Raw genomic sequence first — 22323 nt, 5'->3', positions numbered from 1 at the left:
CCACCTTAAACTCCAAGTGAATTTGATTTTCACATCTTAAAGGCTATTCCCTTGTTGCAATATGACTAATTAGGGTTGTACATCTTTGCTGGAATGATTATTTCAAGGGAAAGGACACAGGACTGGAAGTCAGACATCTAGGCGTCTCTGGGCAAATCATCTGCCGTGTGTGATGCTCTGGTTCACCTAAGAGAACCTCTGGGTACATATGTTCATGATTTTCGTGATTCCAGTCAAGATGGGTGTAGACACTCACTTTTCATGGATGGCAGTGGGTAGGCTTTTTGAGTCACTATGTTACACCATTGACCCGATAGCCTGAATGATAGGGTATGATACACACTTGTTTCCCATGATAGCTGTGCTATGAGAGTGAAAAGGAGGATAAAACTAATTATGAGAGGCATGTGCTGGGACATAACACCGCAAGTCCTAACAAAATCTTGCAGCAATTCTAAAACATGTACTAAAATACAGCATTATTTCGTCTTTCTCTTTTTACCAACATTCCATGGAATATTTATTTTATATTCGTGGAAGGAACTCAGTGAACCTGTTAGAAGCAATGTGGCACTTACGTTATCAGCAGCTGTTAGCCAGAAAATTAACAGAGTGGAATGACTTGGGTTGTAAATAATGTACATTATGGCAATGGTGGCAAATGAAGACTATGTGAGAGGTGGTGTGCAAAAGGAAAATGTGAGGTGCCCTAAGTATCTTTAAAGGAAGAATTGTTTCCCTTGGAGTTCTGTCTCAGATTTTGCCTTCCAGTGGCTTGAGGCGCTGCAGCTAGGGCTGCTCACTGTCGCTGGCTCTTCACCTCTACACAGGAGTGGGAAAGAACCAGGTAATTTGCATCATGGGTACCCTGTGAATCGAAGGCCATCCATCATTTCTGATATCTTGAATGCAATGATTATCATATCAAAGACATATGATGACATTGGAGATAATAACTTTTCTGTTGCCCATTATCTCTAACCAGCTTGGAGTAATTATTAGCATGTGTTCTTTCCAAAGGCCTAACACTCTAAATGTTGGAAAGAAAAAGCCCTATTCGAGCCACCAAGGATATACGTGTGTGAGACTGGGTTGAAGTTTTTATTATTAGATGAGGAATTATATAGACAAGACAGGAAGTCCAAAGGTCATGGAAACTTTGTTGTTTAGAGGTTTCAGGAGGGCACTGTGACTGTGTGTACACTTGGGATTGACTTTCTATGAGAAAGTTGTCTCCAATACTTATTGAATGAGTACAATAGCTTTAGTAAAGGACTTTGTGGAGATTGATATTCTGAAAGGGGCACGTGGGAAAAACCTCTGGAAATCAGGGATTATAGAAATATGCGTACATACACACACACACACATATATGTATATGTATAAGCACTGTGCTAAGTGCCAATGATCGGGAACAAAATAGTACATTTATTTAGAGTCACTTCACCCCTCAAAATGTGGTGCATGGACCAGCAGCAACATAATCACCTGGAAGATGATCAGAAATATAAAAATATCAGCTCTTGTATTAGTTTCCTAGGGCTGACTTAACAAACTATCACCAACTGTTGACTTGAAACAACAAAACTTTATTGTCTCATAATTCAGGAGTCTAGAAGTCTAAAATCAAAGCTGTTTGCAGGGCCAAGCTTTGGTAGCTCTGGTTCTGTCTGAAGGCAAGGCAGTGAATGCGCTGACGTCTCTTGGTCTTTTCTTCCCCCAAGACTCCATGATCAATGGGAACATGCATGTGATTTTGTGTGGGGGTTTGTTTTCTACATTAGACAACATCAGAAATCTCCTGCCCACAGCCTTACCTCCCCACCCCCGCCCATCACACCCCCACACTGCCGTAGCCTTCACCTGCTGTGGCCTCCGCATTAGCCTTCGGAGTGGAATTCATCAGCCTGAAAAACAAGAAAAGGGTTTTTCTGTCTCATCAGGATGGGGACAGGGTGCCAAATATGTTCTCAGACTCAGGACAGGGTGACAATTTGCCTTTTCACATTTCTTGGTGAAGAGCCTAGATCCTTAAAGTAAACTTCATCCAAGCAATTTTATGTGTCCCCAAAAATAAGGCCATGGAAGAGATTCAGACCTAACAGTTTGACTAAACAGTGAAGCTTAGTTTTCCTTGGAACATTTAATGGGACAGATTATCAGCTATGGAAAAGCTGATTTTAATGGCATTATCAGGCCAGTAGACAGAGGCTTCTCCCCAGAAGCCACCAGGCCACACTGGCCATTAGCAGCAAGAGTTTTTTTGCACCATGTCGGATGACATTTCATAATATGGCACTACACAGCCAGCCAACCAGCTCTTCTGGGTGTGATGCGGGAGTGCCAGGGGTGGAGCAGGGAAGAAGAAGGGGACCAAGGAAACTGAATCAGCATTCGTACTCCTGGGCACCTGCCAAGTAACAATTGCATATTTCCAAAGAAGCACTCATTCTCCCTAAAGAGAGAAAGCAAGATGACTGTGGTCCAGCTCTTCCCCTCCCCCAGGCACTCCCTCTTGGCACTGGCTGAGAAGAATCGTTGCTTACCTGTCCCATCTGTAGTCACTGGTGTATTAGAAATGGTAGGGAGGGGACCAGAAAAGCCACAGCTATAAAAGGATTTTGCCAGTTGCTTCCCCCATGATTTTTTTTCTGTGCATGAGGCCTGTATCCATAGGCTACCATGCCTCATCGCCTTGCATCGTTTTGTATCACTTCTTGGAATTTCTTTCCATTGGGAAACTCTTGCTCTATTTTCCCAATTAGATGTCTATTACTTAGAGGATTTTTTGATTTGGATGGTAGTTAAAGGAGAATAAAAATTAAATCTAAGACCTTCTTAATATTCTCTCTCATCCCACAAAGATACTGCTCTCTAATGCAGCTAAAGTTTATACCCTATTCTGATTTATATTTACAATTTGGAGGTATTCAGACAAAAGGATCAGTGCAATCATCAGAGCCTGTAGCCTTTGAATAGGTGAATCAATTTCTTCATCTCTAACATAGGATTCTACTTGTCTTCCAACCCACTCCACAAGAATGTCTTAAAGAGAAACAACAGTCATTATGAAGGTACCTTTATCTATTTGGAAGCCCATGACTTAGAAGTGTAATAGATGACTGTTGCTAAGACAAGCTAACTTGTCATTGGTAGCATATCTACTTTATACGAACCAGTCTCTTAATGTCCATAGTTTGGCCAGGTGGTGCAATTCAGTGAGTATTGATGTGAAGCATTGATGTGAAGCGTAAGCAAAAGATAACACTAGTTTGATGGCACAAAAATAGAAGTTGTATTTTTTTAGAATTGTACTTGAGAGAATCAGATTGCCTAATTTATGTGTATTCCCCACTCTGTTGTTCAGTCTTACCAAGAAAGGCTAGATCATGCACGCACTTGTTCTATATAACTGACCGTGTACCCTATATGGATATTTGGTATACAGGTCGAGTATCCCTTATCTGAAATGCTTGAGACCAGAAACGTTTCAGATTTCAAATTTTCCAGTTGAGCATTCCAGATCTGAAAATCCAAGACCTGAAATACCCTACTGAGCGTTTCCTTTGAGCACTGTATCAGCGCTCAAAAAGTTTTGGATTTTGAAATACCTCGTATTTTGGAGTTTTTGAGTTTTGAATTTGGGATGTGCGACCTGTATGTCATTGTCATGAAAGTAAATGTCTACTCATATATATGGATTCTGCATTTGTTTGTTTGTTTCTGGTGAGGTGAAACAGTTGATTCAGACAGGCAAAGCAGCAGCTTCCACATGCCCTTAGCTCCCTGAAGTGCCAGCAGCTATTCATTGGTGATAACACATGTGGCTGTATTTGAACAGACTCTGTGCTTATTCGCCAGGCTCTAGGATAAAACTGACTGTGCTGGAGATGGAAACCCTGTGACTGGAACTGAGTATGTTCAAATGTGAAACTTAAGCCAAAGAGCAAAATATCCACTCGATGTAGTATAGGTATGAATGTGTTTGGTGTCTAGCAAAGGTGTAGATGTAGAAATTAATCATCTTCCTTTCAGACAGGGAAGGCTCCATGGAAGAAGAGGGCTTCTGTGTTTCTCTTAATTTTGTAGCTATGCCAAACTCATTTGGCTGAGCAGACTTCCAGCACTTGTGGTCTATTCAGAACCATTTATTTTTATTTTTACTTTTGGCCCTGTCTGCCAAGCTCAGGCAGAAAGCTGAAGATATACAGTGTACGGATTTTCTGTAGATGTGAAAATCCCACTGGACCTGACAAGAATTCTTTCTCAGCCTGTCTGGCAGAACTTTTCTAGCTGAGTTGAGGGTATGATTTTCCCAGTGTAGCAAATCTGTCTTCCTATTTTTGTCTTAATTCTTGTTCACAGAGGCAGGCTTTAAAAAAATTCACATATGTGAGGAATAGTAAAAATTTGTCTATACCGGCTTAACGTACAGGTTTAGATAGTGTGGGCCTGCCTTTCCCCCTCTGGACGGCATTGGGAGAGTTCCTTAGGCAATGTAATAGTACGCATGTGTGACATGCCCTAATCCTGGCGTGTGGCAGGGGTCTGGAAAGGCTTTGCCTTAAACTAGGCATGTCTAATAGGGTTTAACGCAACCTGCGAATTGGCCCCTGCACAAGGTCAGCTTGTAGGTCAGCCCAATGCTGCACAAATGGCAATTCTCCTCCAGACTGTGGTTCTTCCTAGGAGAAGACCATGGGCTGCCAAGTTCAGCTGACCCAGATAGGACTGAGATCAACAGAGGGCTTGCTAACATCCCCCAAAAACTGATTTTTAACAATTTGATGTAAAACATCTCTTGTTAACAAAGAAATGCTGATCTTGAGGTTTCTGAAGAAGCTTAGTGTAGGGGATGGTCCCCAGCTGTTTTCTACCTTCCTTGAGAGCAGAAAAAGATAGTTCAAAATGGGAGCATGAGGAATTTGAGTCAAACATCAGGTAAAATAGTTCACTGTCGAAAGTTTCTTAATACTAGAAAGTGACTTTGAGGATTATTACATATCAAGTAATACGCATATGAGGACAAGGAAGGATGAAAAGTGAGTATGATAAGGGGTCATAGACAAGGAATGGGATGCACAGTTTAATTTGTGTTTACGATTAGCTGAAGTAGTACTATGTTTTATTGTTTGAGAGAAAATGGCTATAAATATGTGCATTATCTAAATGTAACCTTAATTTCTTAAAGTGTGCACATTCTTGTAAAGTAAGGTCTGTACTTAAATACGTGGACTTCTTGGCCAACCCAAAGGCAGAGGGATAAATCAGATGAAATTTGTAGGTTTCTTCACTGCGAAGTGTTAAATGACTCCGAAATCCAATTCAACCAGAGTAACACTGGATAAGCAAAATTTTACAAAGACTGACACTCTCCAGTAAATGTTTTCTGAACTGTCTTTCCTGAACAGCCTGGAGTAGCCACTTTCCCCCCTCAAGAACCTACATGGAATAAAATCAAGTTGGGAGCTTAAAGCATAAATTCTATGTACTGGCTTCACGTAAACTCGGAAAATCATTATTTTGACATTCATATTACTGGTTACTGCAGCTTGATTTTTTTCACAGGCTGCTTTTTATGTTACGTGGGGATAAGGCACAACCTGTGAGTCAGGGGCTCTCAGGGACCCCTTCCTTTGTTATTTACCTAAGGCAATCTAACTAACTCCTTTTAATATGGTGAAGCTGGATACTGATACAGTCAGGAATCCCACTAATGTCTAACAATCAAATGTGATAGACTGACCTCATGGTTTTGTGAAAACCTCTACTGCTGTTGGGTCCAAACGCCCAGAGGAACCTTTACCCTAGTGGCCATGAAGAATAGAAAGAGTCCTTTCTGTTCGGACACCCAGACCATGAATTACAGTGTCTTTTGGGGTTCATGTTCTGCAGAGCCTGTCATCTCTCAAGACTCCTTGATGGAGAGGTTTTATAAAAGTGAGATCTGGATTTTTGTTTCAGAAAAAAGACACTGGATGTAACATTCTTTTGGGAGTGTGTTTGAGTTACCTGGAAAAAGATTGAGCTAGAAACAGCCACCTTTTTCAAACCCCCTTTTTAAATAAGAGTGTTGGCATTTTCAAGGATCGTGTACCTAAGAATAATTACAAACTCTTTTAAGTTACTGATCCTATGAATAGCTCCTGTATCAGTTATTTATGTATGTTTGCCCTCTTTAAACTAGTCTTTGAACTCCAGTAAACACACACACACACACACACACACACACACACACACACACACAAAATTTTTATTTTGTTTGCAGTAGACATAGGAATTTGCATATTGTGAGGACTGTTGAATTGGACTGTGTGCCTTTCAGCATTGGTACAATGATAAGTAAGGGCAGGCCTAGAAATAGAAGGCTGAAGGCTGATCTCCTGACTTTTCTCTTAATAACTGGTTTACTAGATCGTGATGTTGATCCTGTTCCACAGCTGGCCAAGGGTTCATTCTTGAAAGCTCAGCAGGCAAAGGTTGAAAACTAGAGGGAAGGACTGTTGTAGTTTATGGCTACAGTTCTCAGTTTTTGTATTTCTACTTAGATTGTGATATTGTTGGGAACCTTTTCCTTAGACCAAATAACTGAAAAATTGTCAAAATAGCACAGAATGCTAATATCAAACAGAAGCTTACAGAGTGGGTTGGTGCTTAATAATTAGATTTTTAAGTTAATAATCAGTTTCTTATAACTTTTGTATTTGAAATCTGTGATTATATAAATATATATATTAAATTTCCTACCATAAAAAGAACAGAATATTAAGTATCTGACAATTTCAGGCAATTTATGATTCTAAAAATTTTCCAGATTATCACTGTGATCACCAGTCCACAGCGTTCAGTAAATAAATACATAGATGTGGAAGGTGTAATTCATTGAATTTGATTTCTTTCAAGCACAGTATAAGAGATGTCAATGGATTTGGGAGAATAAATACCCAGTATTAGTTTATCTTCATATAGTTTTTCTCTTCCAAGGGGAATTTTTGAAATTCACTTTTTCTGTCTAAAAGTTAGCTTACTAATAATGCATATAATCCAATAAAAGAAAAGCCAGGGAAATTTTCAGTTAAAAGACGATTCAACATAAATTGCGTCCTGGTTATTTGAAACTTAACAATGATTCTAAAAAAGTATTCAGAAAGCAAAGTAATAATATTGGTTGATAACAAATTAAAAAAACAAATTTTGTCATATTCCACATCTTTGTTCTTACTTTTTCTTGTTCTCTTCTTCAGTTTTCTTCACTCTTGTCTTTTTTTCCCCTTAATATTTTCTTCCTCACTACTCTACAATACATTCTTCAGTAATGGGTATATATCTGGGTAAGGAGGTTATAAGATTTGATAATGAACATAAAAAATGAATTACCATAACAATTCAGTTAGCTGTGCTTCCTGTTTTGATGCCCCAGCAGTGAGATAGCTATACATACTTTACAGGACTCTTGAGCCTGAAGTATTGTTATCACTCTGGAAGTCCACAGGGGGCCACTAAAGGAATAAAGGTTTACAATATTGCAATGCTCACTGCCCCCAGCGCACAACTGTCCATTTGGATTGGCTGATGTGCAGAGGAACACAATACTAGTGCTTAGTGGAGGTGTAATAGAAGGTCGTTCTGTTCCCTCTTCTTCCCTTTGAAAATGACTTTTATGTACAGCAGGTTCTTTGTAAATCTTTTTTCCTCTTATTTAGCGAAGTCCTTATTTAAGTATATTTGCATTATACCAGCCTAGTAGATCTAGTAATTGGAAAATATAGCAAAAACAATATAAAGACAATTCATAAGATGTGACTAATAAAAATCATTAAAAATGCAAAACAAAATCATGAAAACACATTTCACCTATTTTTCAGCCAACAGTTTGAAAATTGGTAATACCAAAAGTGGGTGTGGGAACAGAAAAACAGTCACTCTCAAATACTTGGCAGAGTAAGTCTAATAAACAATTCTGAAATATTTATCAAATTTGCAAATGGGCACATTATTTGAATGATTTCTGTGAGTCCTATGAAAATACAAACTTGCATGACTAAGGATATATCTGCATGCTTGTTCATTGTAGCATTCTTAACAATTGACAAAATTTGGAACATTTATTCAGAGTCTCTCTCTGTCACCCAGGCTGGAGAGCAGTGGCTTGATCTTGGCTCACTGCAACTTCCACGTCCTGGGTTCAAGCAATTCTCATGCCTCAGCCTCCCGAGTAGCTGTGAGTACAGGTGTGTGCCACCACACCCCCCTATTTTTTGTATTTTTAGTAGAGATGGGGTTTCATCATGTTGACCAGACTGGTCCCGAACTCGTGGCCTCAAGTGATCCACCCACCTCGACCTCTCAAAGTGCTGGGATTACAGGTGTGAGCCAAGTGTGTGGCCAAAATTTGGATGATTTCTAATTGTCTTTTAGTAGGGGAATACTTAAATGATGTGGTGTTTTTAGAAATGGCTCTGCCTGTGCTGACAAGGAAGATGTCAGTAATGTATTTCTACATGAAAAAAAAAGTGAAAAAAAATTGTGCAATAAAATGTATACTTTTTCCCTCTTTTAGTCTTCAAGTTTCCTTTTTCCTCATGTCTGCTTCCAGTGCTTTCTCCTCACACCCTGCTAGCCCAATTTCTAACCAATCTCAGAAAGATCTAATTATATACCAAAGTCTTGGGTTGTACTGAACCATTTCTTTATGTGTTCACAAGTCCAATATGTTATTTTCCTCCATTTGTTTCCTTTCGGTTATTTTGCATATCTTGACTTAAGGAAGATCTTTTAAAAGACATGTTTCTTCTACTCTTTTTCTCGTTATTCTTCCTTCATTTTGGATTCTTTTCCTTATAGTTTGTTTGGTACTGTCTTCCAATTATAAAGGAGAGGCCAGCCCCCTTTCAGTGAAGCCTGACTCAGTCTCAGATCAGTCTGCTCTTACTTTCACTACCAACTTGGCCATATGAGCCACTTTGTGACTGGGAACACTTTGATGGAACCCAACCACTTTCGTCTTCTCTCTCTATCCATGGATGATATGGCATTTGCCTCTCAGAAACTAAAAGTGGGAAAAGGGGAGGTAATGTCGTTAAGATGGAATAGAAAATGGCGGATCCTTGTTGCCCCATGGAGACGCCAGTTTAATGATACATGGACCAGTTCCCTTTGTGAGAAATTCAGAAATTAGTTAAGAGCCTCCTACACCCCAGGTGAGCATGAAACCAGTTGTATTGAAGCTAATAGGAAAATTCATGGCACTCACTCATCTGACTGCCTCCCTGGCACAATACACTGATTTAGAGAAAACTACCTCCTGGCTGCTCCTTCAGGAGGGGGAGAAAAGACTGGATCTTGTGTCTAATGTTCAGACTTTTGGGGAAGTATTTGAAAGACCGGTTTCTGTTGTGTCTGAATCTAAGAGTTAACAGGGAGAGATACCAGGTTGGGAACCACTGAGAAGAAAGATGATGCTACGAATTAGTGTGCATTCATTGTAATTGCCCCTCACCCTTGCTCGGAGCAGAGTAAATGAGAGTAAACCTCCAAATCCTGGCTTCTCCTTGGAGAAGGAAGAAGTCGGAGCATCCATCCAATGCTCTAGCTTTTCAGAGGGCCGCCTAAGAGACTGATTTCTGTCTTGCCCGACTTGGAGTGCTGATGGGACATAGCATACTCTAGATGCCTGGAGACTGCTGAGAACAAAAAGCTAGGTGGCCTGCAGTAAAGTAGACAGAGACCCATACAGCTCAGCAGCTCCTCCCACAGAGATTGTAGGGGAAAGAAGAGTGGAGCTTGTGTCTATTGTTTCACCTTTTCACAGTGTTGTCCAAGGAACTGTTTTTTCTTCTTCCTCTGCTTCCTCCTCCTCTTCCTCTTCTTCGTCTTCATCATCTTCTTCTTCCTTCCTTTCCTTCCTTCCTTCTCTTTCTCCTCCTCCTTCTCCTCTTCCTGCCACTCCCCCTCCTCTTTTCTCCTTTCTCCATTTCCTTCTTTGACTCTATGTGTTCATGGGACTTGATATACTCTAGAAGTTTGGGAGCAGATGAGAACAAAAATGAACTGGACAGCTTACACCACCTCCGGAGAACCTGCAGTACCATAGACAGACACTAGAGAGAGCAGGGATTATGAGCTCCTGAAAAAGCAAAATCCCTCTAATTGAGAATTCACATACATAAATCCAGAGAACATTTATCTACAGAAAATACTTGAGAATCCCCCAGAGACGTTAGCTGGGCTGATTGGCAAAGGTCTTTCACTGTATGAAATCATTCTGTAAAGAATAGGAATGGTGACTTCTTTTTCAAATCCCAACACAAAGTAGCAAAGCACACAAAGAAACGGGAGCATGGACCAACCAATGGAACAAAAAAAATCAAATAAACCAATCCTAAAGACACAGATGTATATGAATTACTTGACAAATAATTCAAAATAAATGTCATAAAGATGCTCAGTGAGCTCAGGAAAAAGATACATGAACAAAATGACAGTATCAACAGAGAAAATATTATAAAGAACCAAACAAATATTGGAGCTAAAGAATACAATAACCAAATTTAAAAACTCACTAGTGGGGTTCAATAGCAGAATTAATGAAGCAGAAGGAGGAATCACGTAAAGAGAGGTCATTTGAAATGATCTATTTAGAGGAGCAAAAATTAAAAAATGAAGAGGAGGCTAGGTGCAGTGGCTCACACCTGTAATCCCAACACTTTGGGAGGCTGAGGTGGGCAGATTACAAGGTCAGGAGTTCAAGACCAGCATGGCCAACATGGCAAAACCTCATCTCTACTAAAAATACAAAAATTAGCTGGGTGTGCTGGTGCATGCCTGTAATCCCAGCTACTCACGAAGCTGAGGCAGGCAAATCGCTTGAATCCAGGAGGTGGAGGTTGCAGTGAGCCAATATCACGCCATTGCACTCCAGCCTGGGTGACAGAGCAAGACTCCATCTCAAAAAAAAAAAAAAAAAAAAAGGGAAGAAAGTCTAAAGGACGTATGGAACACCATCAAGCAGATCAGTATACATATTATGAGAATTACAGAAGGAGAAGGTAGAAAGGGAGGAAAGTATATGGGAAGAAATAATGGTCAAATATCTGGGGAAAGAAAGAAACATTCAGATTCAAGAAGCCCAATGGATCCCAATTAGGAGAACTCAGAAGACCACACTGAGCATATTGTTGTCAAATTGTCAGAAGTTAAAGACAAAAAGAGAATTTTGAAAGGAGGAGGAGAAAAGCAACTCATACAAGGGCACCCCAACAAGACTATCAGAAGATTTCTCAACATGAACTTGTAGGCCAGAAGGACGTAGGGTAATGTATTCAAAGCAGTGAAAGAAAATTACCAGGTAAGAATACTGTATCTAGGAAAACTGTCTTTTGGTTGGGTGTGGTGGCTCACACCTGCAATCCCAGCACTTTGGGAGGCTAAGGCAGGCAGCTCACAAGGTCAGGAGTTCGAGATCAGCCTGGCCAACATGATGAAACCCTGTCTCTACTAAAAATACAAAAAATTAGCCAGGCATGGTGGTGCGTGCCTGTACTCTCAGGTACTCGGGAGGCTGAGGTGGTAGAATTGCTTGAACCCAGGAGGCAGAGGTTGTGGTGTGTGAAGATCATGCCATTGTACTCCAGCCTGGGCAACAGAGCAAGACTCTGTCTCAAAACAGAAAAGGAAAAACTGTCTTTCAGCCAGAGACAGCGGCTCATACCTGTAATCCCAACATTTCGGGAGGCCAGGGCAGATCAATCACCTAAGGTCAGGAATTTGAGACCAGCCTGGCCAGTATGGTGAAACCCCATCTGTACAAAAAATACAAAAATTAGCCCAGTATGGCAGGGGACACCTATAATCCCAGCTACATGGGAGGCTGAGGCAAGAGAATCGCTTGAACCTGGGAGGTGGAGGTTGCAGTGAGCCAAGATTGCACTATTGCACTCCAGCCTGGGCGACAGAGTGAGACTCAGTCTCCAAAAAAGAAAAATAAAAGGAAAAGAAAAAGAAAAGAAAAACTGTCTTTCAAAAACAAAAGAGAAATAGATGTTCCTAGATAAATAAAAGATAAAAGTGTAGGGTGTTCATGACCACTAGACTTACAAGAAATGATACAGGGAGGCTTTTAAAGTTGAAATGAAAGCTCGTGATATAGTAACACAAAACCATATGAAAACGCAAAGCTTATAGATAAAGGTATATATCCGGACAAATACAGCATACTATAATGATGTGGATAAATCACTTTTAACTCTCGTATAGAATTTATACCTGCTAGATATTAAAAATGAATGTAATTATAAAAATATGTCAATGGATACACAATAGAAAAAGTGTAATTTGTTATATCAGTTACATAAAGTGTGGGAGTGGAGAAGTAAGAGTAGAATTTGTAGATATGATTGAAATTAGCTTAAAATAGATGATTATACCTATAAAATGTTTTATATAAGTCTCATAGTAACAACAAAGAAAATGCCTGTAGAAGATACAACAACAAAAAGAAAAGAATCAAAGTAAGTCACTATAAGCAACAGAACACAAAGGAAGTCATCAATATAGAAAAAGACAAAACTACAAAAGCTACAAAACAATTAACAAATTAGCAATAATAAGTTCCTCACTCTCAGTAATTACTTTAAACTCAAATAGAGAAAATTTCTCAGTCAAAAGACATAAAATTGCTAAATTGATTAAAAAAAAAATGGAACTATATGCTGTCTATAATAGTCTTATTTGAGACTCAAAGACACACATAGGCCGAAAGTGAAAAGGGATGGACAAAGATATTCTGAGAGTTAATTTAAAAAAAAAAACAAAAAACTAACATCCTTAGCTAAACTGAAAACAATTCAAAAGACAGCAGGGTGGCTATGGTTAGAGTTTAAGTCAAAATCTCTAATAAAAGACAAAGAAGGACATTATTTAATGATAAAAGGGTCAATTCACCAGGAAGATATAACAGTTATAAGTGTATGTGCACCCCACATACGAGCCAAATATATGAAGCACATTTTTACAGAACTAAAGGGAGAAATAGCAACACAACAATGGGAGATTTCAGTAACCCACTTTTGATAAATGATGTTACAAGACAGATAAACAATAAGGAAACAGAGGACTTGAGCAATACTATGTACCAAATGGACATAATGGAAATAAACAGACCATTCCACCCAACAGGAATTGCGTTTTGAAACACATTCTTCTCCAGTGCACATTCTCCAGGATAAGTCACACGTTATGTCAGAAAACAAGCCTTAACACATTTTTAAAAATTGGAATTATACCAAGTATCTTTTCTGACCACAATGGCGTGAAACTAGAAATAATAGCAGGAGGAAAACTGGAAACTTTATACATACAGGGAAATTAAACAGCACACTTTTGAACAGCCAGTGGGTCAAAGAAGAAACCAAAAGGGAAATTGGAAAATATCTTGCAACAAACAAAAACAAAAATACAGCATACCAAAACATATGGGATGCAACAAAAGCAGTACTAAGAGTAAGGTTTTAGGGTAAACACCTATGTTTAAAAAGATTTCAAATAAATAACCTAACTGTTCACCTCATGGAACTAGAAAAAGAAGGATAAACTAAGCCCAAAGTTAATCGAAGAAATGATATAAGGATTTCAGCAGAAATAAGCAAAATAGAGCGTAGAAAAACAATAGGAAAATAGTCAACAAAACAGAGTTGGTTTTTTGAAAAGATCAACAAAAGTGACAAATCATTAGCTAAACTAAGGAAAGAAGAGAAAACACAAGTATATAAAAAATGAAAGAGAAGACATTACGACTGATGCCACAGAAATAGAAAGTTTGTAAGATCCTATTATGAACAATTACATGCCAAAAAATTGGATAACCTAGGAGAAATAGATCAATTCCTAGAAATGTACAACCTACCAGGACTGACATGATGAAGTGGAAAATCTGAACAGACTTGTAACAAGTAAGGAGATTGAATCAGTAATCAAAAACCTCCAGAGAAAAGTCCAGAACCAGATGGCTTCAGTGGAGAATTCTACCAAACATTTAAAGAATAATTAACAGAGAAGCAGTGCTTCTCAAACTCTTCAAAAAAATTGAAGAGGTAACCCTTCCAAATTCGTTTTATGAGAACAGCATTACTCTGATACCAAAGCCAAAGACATTACAAGAAAAGAAAACTACAGGCCATTATCTCTTACAAATACAAATGCTAAAATTCTCAACAAAATAGTAGTGAACTTAATTTTTTTTTTTTTTTTTTTTTTTCAGATAGAGTCTCGCTCTGTTGCCCAGGCTGGAGTGCAGTGGCACAGTCTCAGCTCACTGCAACCTTGGCCTGTTGGGTTCAAGGGATTCTCCTGCCTCAGCCTCCCAAGTAGCTGGGACTACCAGGCACGTGCCTCCATGCCCAGCTAATTTTTTGTATTTTTAGTAGAGACGGGGTTTCACCATGTTGGCCGGACTGGTCTCTAACTCCTGACCTCAAGTGATCCACCCGCCTTGGCCTCCAGAAGTGCTGGGATTACAGGCGTGAGCCACTGCGCCTGGCCTAGTAAACGTAATTAAATAGCACATTGAAAGGATCATATACCATCACCAAGTGTCAATTATCTCTGGAACGCAAAGATGGTTCAACATATGAATATTAATGATATTACATTAAAAGAACAAAGGATAAAAATATTTTGATACATGCAGAAAAAGCATTTGAAAAAACTGAACACTGTTTTCTGATAAAAACTCATCAGACTGGGAATAGAGGGAAATTACCTAAAGAAGGAAATATTCTTTAGAAGGAATAGAAAGAAATAAAGACCATAAACTAAAAGCTCAAAGCTAATATTGTACTCAAGGTTGAAAAACTAAAAGCATTTCCATTAAGATCAGCAACAAGACAAGGATGCTTACTCATGCTGCTTTATTCAACATAGTACTGAAAATCATAGAGCCATTAGTCAAGAGAAAGGCATCAAAGTTGGAAATAATAAGATTATCTATGTTCACAGATATGATCTTAAATGTAGAAAACCCTAAGGATTCCCCCCAAAAAGTAAACTGTCAAGAACTATTAAAAACATTCAGCAAACTTGCAGGATTCCAAATCAACAAACAAAAATTAGTTGTGTTCTTATACACACAAAAATATTAATTACCTGGAAGGGAAATTAAGAAAACAATTTCATTTAAAATAAAATCCAAAAAGTGAAATACTTAGGAATAAAGTGAAAAAGGTAAAAGACTAGTACAGACTAGTTTTGAAAACTACAAAACATTGCTTACAAAAATTTAGGAAGACACATAACTGTGAAGACATCTCATATTTATGGATTGAAAGAATTAATATTATTGAATGTCTTTATTCCCCAAAGCAACGTACAGATTCAGCGCAGTTCCTCTTAAAATCCCAGTGGCAGCTTTGCAGAAATAGGAAAAAACAATCCTAAAATTTGTATGGAACCACAGAAGACCCTGAGTAACCAAAACAACCATGAGAAAGAACAAATCTAGGGGACTCTCACTTTCTGAATTCAAAACAAATTGCCAAGCTGCAGTAATCAAAACACTATGGTACTGGCATAAAGATAGACATTATAGGCTGATAGAACAGAATAGAGAACCCAGAAACAAACCCAAGCATATATAGGCAAATGTTCTTTGACGAGGGTGTCAGGACTATACAATGGGGAAGGAATAATCTCTTCAACAGATGGTGCTGGGGGAACTGGCTATCCACACACAAAATAATGAAATTGGATCCTTATCTTGGAACATATATAAAAATCAACTCAGATTAGAAACTTAAATGTGAGACCTGAAACTATGAAACTTTAAAAAAAAAAAAAAAAACGAGAAAACCCTATAAAATTGATTTTGGCAATTATTTCCAGGATATAACATAAAAAACACAGATCAAAAAAAAGAAAGAAAAAATAACAGATGCACAAAGGGGACTATGTCAAATGAAAAAGCTTCTGCTCAGCAAAGGAAACAATCAGCAGAGTGAAAAGGCAATGTACAGAATGGGAGAAAATATTTGCAAACAGTATATCTGATAAAAATGCGCTAAAGACTTACCCAGACATTTCTCCAAAGAAAGTGTACAAATGGCCAACAGGTATAGAAAAAGATGCCTAACATCACTAATCACCAGGGAAATGCAAATCAAAATCACAATGAGATAACCCCTCATGCCTGTCAGAATGGCCACTGTCAAACTGAAAAACACCAAGTGTTGTTGAGGATGTGGACAAATTGGAACCTTTGTATACTGTTGGTGGAAATGTAAAATGGTGTGGTCACTATGGAAAACAGTATGAAGTTCTTCAAAAATGTAAAAATAGACCGGGTGCAGTGACTGACGCCTGTAATCCCAGCGCTTTGGGAGGCCAAGGCAGGCAGATCACGAGGTCAGGAGATCGAGACCATCCTGGCTAACACAGTGAAACCCTGTCTCTACTAAAAATACAAAAAATTAGCTGGGCCTGGTGGTGGCGCCTGTATTCCCAGCTACTCAGAAGGCTGAGGTAGGAGAATGGCATGAACCCGGGAGGTGGAGCTTGCAGTGAGCCGAGATCAAGCCACTGCACTCCAACCTGGATGACAGAGTGAGACTCCATCTCAAAAAAAAAAAAAAAAAAAAAATTTAAAAATAGAACTACCATACGATCCATTAATCTTTCTTCTGGATATTTATCAAAAAGAATTGAAGTCAGCGTATTGAAAAGCTATTCCCATGTTTGTTGCAGCGTTATTCACAATAGCAAAGAGATGGAGATAACCTAAATGTCCATTGATGGGTGAATGGATAAAGAAAATGTGGTATGTACATACAATGGAATATTACTTGACCACACACACACAAAAAAGGAAATCTTGCCATTTGCTACAACACAAATTGGCCTAAGGACATTATGCTAAGTGAAAATAGTCACCAAAAGATAAATGCTGCGTGATTCCACTTACATGCAGTATCCATGGTGGTCAAACTCAAAGGAACGGAAAGTAGAATGATGGTTCCCAGGGGCTGGAACAACAGCGAATTGGAAATTTGCTATTCTGTGGGTATAAAATTTCAGTTATACAAGGTGAAAAAATTCTAGAAATCTGCTGTACAACATTGTGCTTATTTAAAATTTCGTTAACAGGGTACATTTCATGTTGTGCACTTTTCATAAAAATAAAGAGAAATTGGTGTTAAGCCTTCAAAGCCATGGAAGAATAAAGAGGAAGAGACTGAGAGGATTTAGGACATATCATTCTGTGCCCATTGTGTCCTTACCATTTTAGTTGGTTTTGAGAAACCTGGTAGTTTTTCACAAGAGTGGCTATATGGAAACATAGATGGATATTTTTCAAAATCTACTCAAAAGTAGACAGAGAATTTGGTACAGGTAGGGAAGAGAATACAAATGCTCCAACCTCACCACTGCTTAGCTGCCCCCCACCCCTTTTTTAGGAAATCAGCATCAGATTTCCAAACAAACAAAAACCTCTTAAGGCATTAGTCCCAGTAAAGGTAACACTCACCAAATACCTGGTTGTGCCAAGTCATTCGACAGAATTCCAAGCATGGCTTATGGTGATAACATCCTTTCCACAGTTCAGCCTGGTTGTGTAATGGGGTGGGGGGTAGATTTACCTCATTTTACTCAGGGACAGACAGAATCAATATCTTTCTTGCTCTTTTACTCTCTCGTGATCTCTCTCCTGCTTGCTTTTAATTAGCTAACAGAGAAACGTGCATTTGTACATTATTCTTGTAGGCAGAATATTACTGGTAGTTTTCGGAGCCCTAACTGGATAGCTTGGTGCATGTTCATTTGAAGAAACTTTTTCAACCCAGCTGTGATCTTGTCATGAATTTGATCCTGCTCCTGTGTCCTTGTCATTGATGTGTATGCCATGGTTGTGGTTGTATCAGTCACCATCCTGGACTCTTAAGAATAAGTCTAGTCAATTCCCAAAACGTTTCTCTTTTTGAATTTGCACTCCAGTTAGTTTAGGTGATGCTTTTATTTGCCTTTTTGACTCTTTACAGCAAACTTCTTAGGACTTGATCTGTCTCAGTCACCTCCGTATCCCCAGAATACAAAGCAATACAACGTAACATGCACAGTAAATATTTTTTGAATGGGTGCATGGCTGAATAGTTATTTAAAGCTAAATTGACTTTTCTTAATTTTTTTATCAGATGAAAAAATCATTTGACTTTAAATTTGTGTTCTCTAAGAAAAAGCCAGAAATTGCATTTTTAAGGAAGATATTTTATATGCCTAATTGCCTTTTTTTTTTTTTTGCGTTTGTTTTCGTATTAAAAAATACTGAATACCCTCTCTATTTCTCTTTAAAACTCCTAAAATTCTCTCTGCCCCAAGAATCTTTCTCTCTAAGGCGAATGTTGAAATGCTTAAAAATATTGACTGAAAAATGAGATTTTTTCCCCTTACGTCTTGATTAATATTTAGTATTTACTATATTTTAGGTCTAATCGTTATATGAAAGTAGCCATTCTGAACAGGTAAAGGAAAAAAGTGTCTGGCAGTAATTGATTCGAGATTGATCAATCAATAGGTAGTTAGACAATTAGGCAGTTAGATCATCTTTATTGGAATAAACTATTGTTATCCCTTATTTTTCAACCAGCAAGCAACTCAGCTATTATGGTAATAATACAAATGTAGATGTTTGTTACTGTTTAGTCTTGTCTTCACAGTAGTTTGGCGATTCTGTAAGTACCTAGGTGGGAAGGAAAGCACAGCTGTTCAGCCTAGTTTGTATTTTAACCAGCAAAGCACATTAAAAACATTTGTAAGATTTGTGTTTTGTGGGTGCTTCTCTTCTATTTTTGTAGCCCTGCCACATGAGAGAAAAGAGCTTTTTTCCCTTAGTGGCAGCTGCATGATATGTTGTTAGGGAGCTGATTTGGTTTACTAGTTGTGGAGAAACACAAAACTATGTAGACTTCTCCATGGAATATTCATAAAGGTTGAAATAACTGGCAGTGAGGTATGTGGAGTTTCTATGAAGGTTGTAAAAATACATATTATCATAAAAATAATTTTAAGGCCAAGTGTGGTGGCTTACACCTGTAATCCCAATACTTTGGGAGACCAAGGTGGGTGGATGGCTTGGGCCCAGGAGTTTGAGAGCAGCATTGGCAATATAGTGAGACCTCACCTCTGTAAAACATCAAAAAAATAAAAATTAGCCTAGCATGCTGGCCTGCACCTATCTATATTCTTTGCTATTCATGGGGCTAGGGCACAAGGATCACTTGAGCCCCAGGAGTTCAGAATTACAGTGAGCTGTAATTGCACCACTCTACTCCAGCCTGTGTGTGACTGAGCTGGATACTATCTCAAAAATTAATTAATTTAAAATTATAGCTTTGTGTGCAAGGTGTTATGTTGTTTATATTAATAATTAATAACAAATGGGAAGTAACCTCTCTGAAACAGAAAAAACTTTAAATATATGTCAAGAACTATATTAGGTGCTTTGCATATAGTCATTTAATTTCTGAAATGAATGTATAGGCCAGGTACAGTGACTAATGTCTGTAACCGCTGCAGTTTGGAAGGCTGAAATGGAAGAATCACTCGACTTTAGGGTTTGGGATCAGATCAGCCTGGGCAACCAAGTTTTTATAGAGACCCTGTCTCTCTAAAAAAATTTTAAAATGAGCTGAGTGTGGTGGTGCCTGCCTGTGATCCCAGCTACTCAGAAGGCTAAGACAGGAGGATCACTGAAACCCAGGAGGTCAAGGCTAAGGCAAACTCTGATCACGCCACTGCACTCCAGCCTAGGTAACAGAGCTAGACCTTGTCTCAAAATAAAATAAAAGTATAGATTAAATACAGTCAGTCCTTCATGATGAGGAAATCATTTCATAGAGAGTGTCACTTTACCAAGGCCGTATGGCTGGTGACTGACTCACATATTCATGCTTTTTCCTCTAAATCACTCAGAAGATGACATTACTAAAAAGATTGGAGGCTATGAAGTGTTTTCACCAGTAGCAACATGAAAATATTCCAATGATAAGTGAAAAAGTTGGATAGGACATTGTATACATCTTGATGCTGGTATAACTTAGTACTTGAGTAAAATGATCAGAGTAAGATATAAAGATTTAGTGTTTGTATTAGGCTGATGGAGTTTTGTGTGTTTATTTTGTAAAATGTCTTTCATTATGTAAGATGTCTATAATTGTGGATAAATTACTTTCCAATTAAGTATTATTTAAAGAAAAGTACATGCAGCATCAATTTATTTCATCAATCAGTGTATCTAAAAACTCTTAATGTTTTTGGTGTACCTTCTGAAAGACTTTATGGTCATTTGAGCTTGTATTCTTTTTTTTTTTTTCTAATTTTAGATCATCAAATTATTGGATGGAAAACGATCTCAAACTGTGGGAATCTTGATATCTAGTTTACATTTAGAAATGAAGGATATCCAACAGGGTAAGTCTTTTCTATCACTTTTGTTTTACTTTTTCCATTTTTAAAAAAACATTTCATTCTGAAGAATGTCAAACACATACAAAATTAGAATGCCCTAATGAATCCCATATACCCAATAGTCAGCTACAGAACCATCAGCTCACTCTTGTTTTATCTGAAAACACTCTCCTCTCACCAGATAGGTTATTGTGAAGCAAATTTCAGATGCTTTATAAGTCATCTGTTAAAAATGTTAACACTATTGCTAAAAGATAAGGGTACTTTATTATTTGTTTTACAGATGGGGTTTTGCCATGTTGCCCAGGCTGGTCTCAAACTCTTGGGCTCAAGCAATCTGCCCACCTTGGCCTCCCAAAGTGCTGAGATTACAGGCGTGAGCCACTGCGCCTGGCCCAAGGATACTTTTCCAAACAATACTCCATCCAGTGCCATTATCCTTCCTTTAAAAACATTAATCACAGTTTCTCAGTATCATCACATAGGTAGTTCTAATTTCCTTGTTGTTTGTATACTCATTAATTCATCCATTCATTTATAGTTAAATGAGAATCCAAACAAATTCAATGCGTTGCCTTTGATGTGTCGCTCAAGTTTATTTTAATCCAGAAGTTTCTACCCTCCATTTTTTCCCCTTTGTAATTTATTTGTTGAAGAAACCAGGTCACTCCTCTTATAGACTTTCCCACATTTTACATTTTGCTGATCATGTTGCCATGCTTTTATTTATCATGTTCCCCTGTACCCTGTTTTCTGTAAACTGTCTGATCTAGAGACTTAATCTGAGTGGAAGAATGCATCATAGATGCTATTACGTTTTCTCTCAAGAAGTACATAATATTTAATTATCTGTGATGTTAGTGAGCACTTATGATCTTTGCCCAGATTCATTATTTCATTAGATGTTTTCAAAAAATGATGTACTAATTCCATCATTTCTTCTTTATTAGCTGGAATACTTCTAGGGAGAAACACTTTCCTTCATTTGGTTAATCATTGTTTCTTAATGCTTTCGTTTTCAAAATGTTATTATTTCTATTTGGTTATCTTTGGCTCAATTTTTAGATAAAAGACATTTAAAGAGAAGAGATTTTGTGTATATATATTTTTATTGGTATCTAGAAAAGTAGACCAGAACACATCATACCTTTTCAAAATCTGTGTCTCGCATAAAAACAATATTCTTTCTCAGTAATTAATTAGATGCAAATCTTTTGGAGTTTTTTGGGGGGTGGGGGGAATTTTTTTTTTTTGATACGGAGTTTCGCTCTTGTTGCCCAGGATAGGGTGCAATAGCGTGATCTTGGCTCACCGCAACCTCTGCCTCCCAGGTTCAAACAATTCTCCTGCCTCAGCCTCCCAAGTAGCTGGGATTACAGACGTGCACCACAACGTACAGCTAATTTTTTAAGTAGAGACGGAGTTTCTCCATGTTGGTCAGGCTGGTCTCGAACTCCTGACCCCAGGTGATCCACCCGCCTCGGCATCCCAAAGTGTCAGGATTACAGGCGTGAGCTACCGCACCCAGCAAATGTAAATCTTTATATTGACATTTCACTTATATTTTCTGAATGATAATACAATCTCTTAGACGGTTTCAGTAGAATTTAGTATGGGTTTCACAGTGAAGACATCTGAAACCACGCTGCCCTTTAGGTTTCAGTTCATGTTGTTTAGTCGTTTGACTTTGCTGCTCAGCAGAATACCCACAGGTCCTGACCTGCAAGGCACTTAAGTTACTTTCACATCACCTGCTACTTTTCCGTTCAAGAGAGCTTTGTTAGGGACTTAAAATTTTACTACATTGTAAAAACTGAAAATTCCACAAAAAACTAAAACATCTTAAATGATAGTCACAGAACATTCAAATCA

The 22323-nt window shown here is 38.2% G+C and overlaps 1 protein-coding gene across 4 annotated transcripts in view; it reads left to right on the top strand.

Moving 5' to 3' along the window:
* FMN1 (formin 1) overlaps positions 1 to 22323 on the top strand; it is a 386235-nt gene that overhangs the window by 205016 nt on the left and 158896 nt on the right. For all 4 annotated transcript variants that reach the window (XM_073012011.1, XM_038009790.2, XM_038009795.2 and 1 more), the window contains one exon: positions 20367 to 20454. In XM_073012011.1, coding sequence (XP_072868112.1) covers positions 20367 to 20454 — 88 coding nt within the window. The remainder of the gene's footprint in view (positions 1 to 20366; positions 20455 to 22323) is intronic.

Source organism: Chlorocebus sabaeus, chromosome 26, assembly GCF_047675955.1.
Source record: "Chlorocebus sabaeus isolate Y175 chromosome 26, mChlSab1.0.hap1, whole genome shotgun sequence".
Classification (NCBI taxonomy): domain Eukaryota; kingdom Metazoa; phylum Chordata; class Mammalia; order Primates; family Cercopithecidae; genus Chlorocebus; species Chlorocebus sabaeus.
The sequence above is the reverse complement of the archived record's forward strand: the minus strand, read 5'-3'. Positions and strand labels throughout refer to the sequence as shown.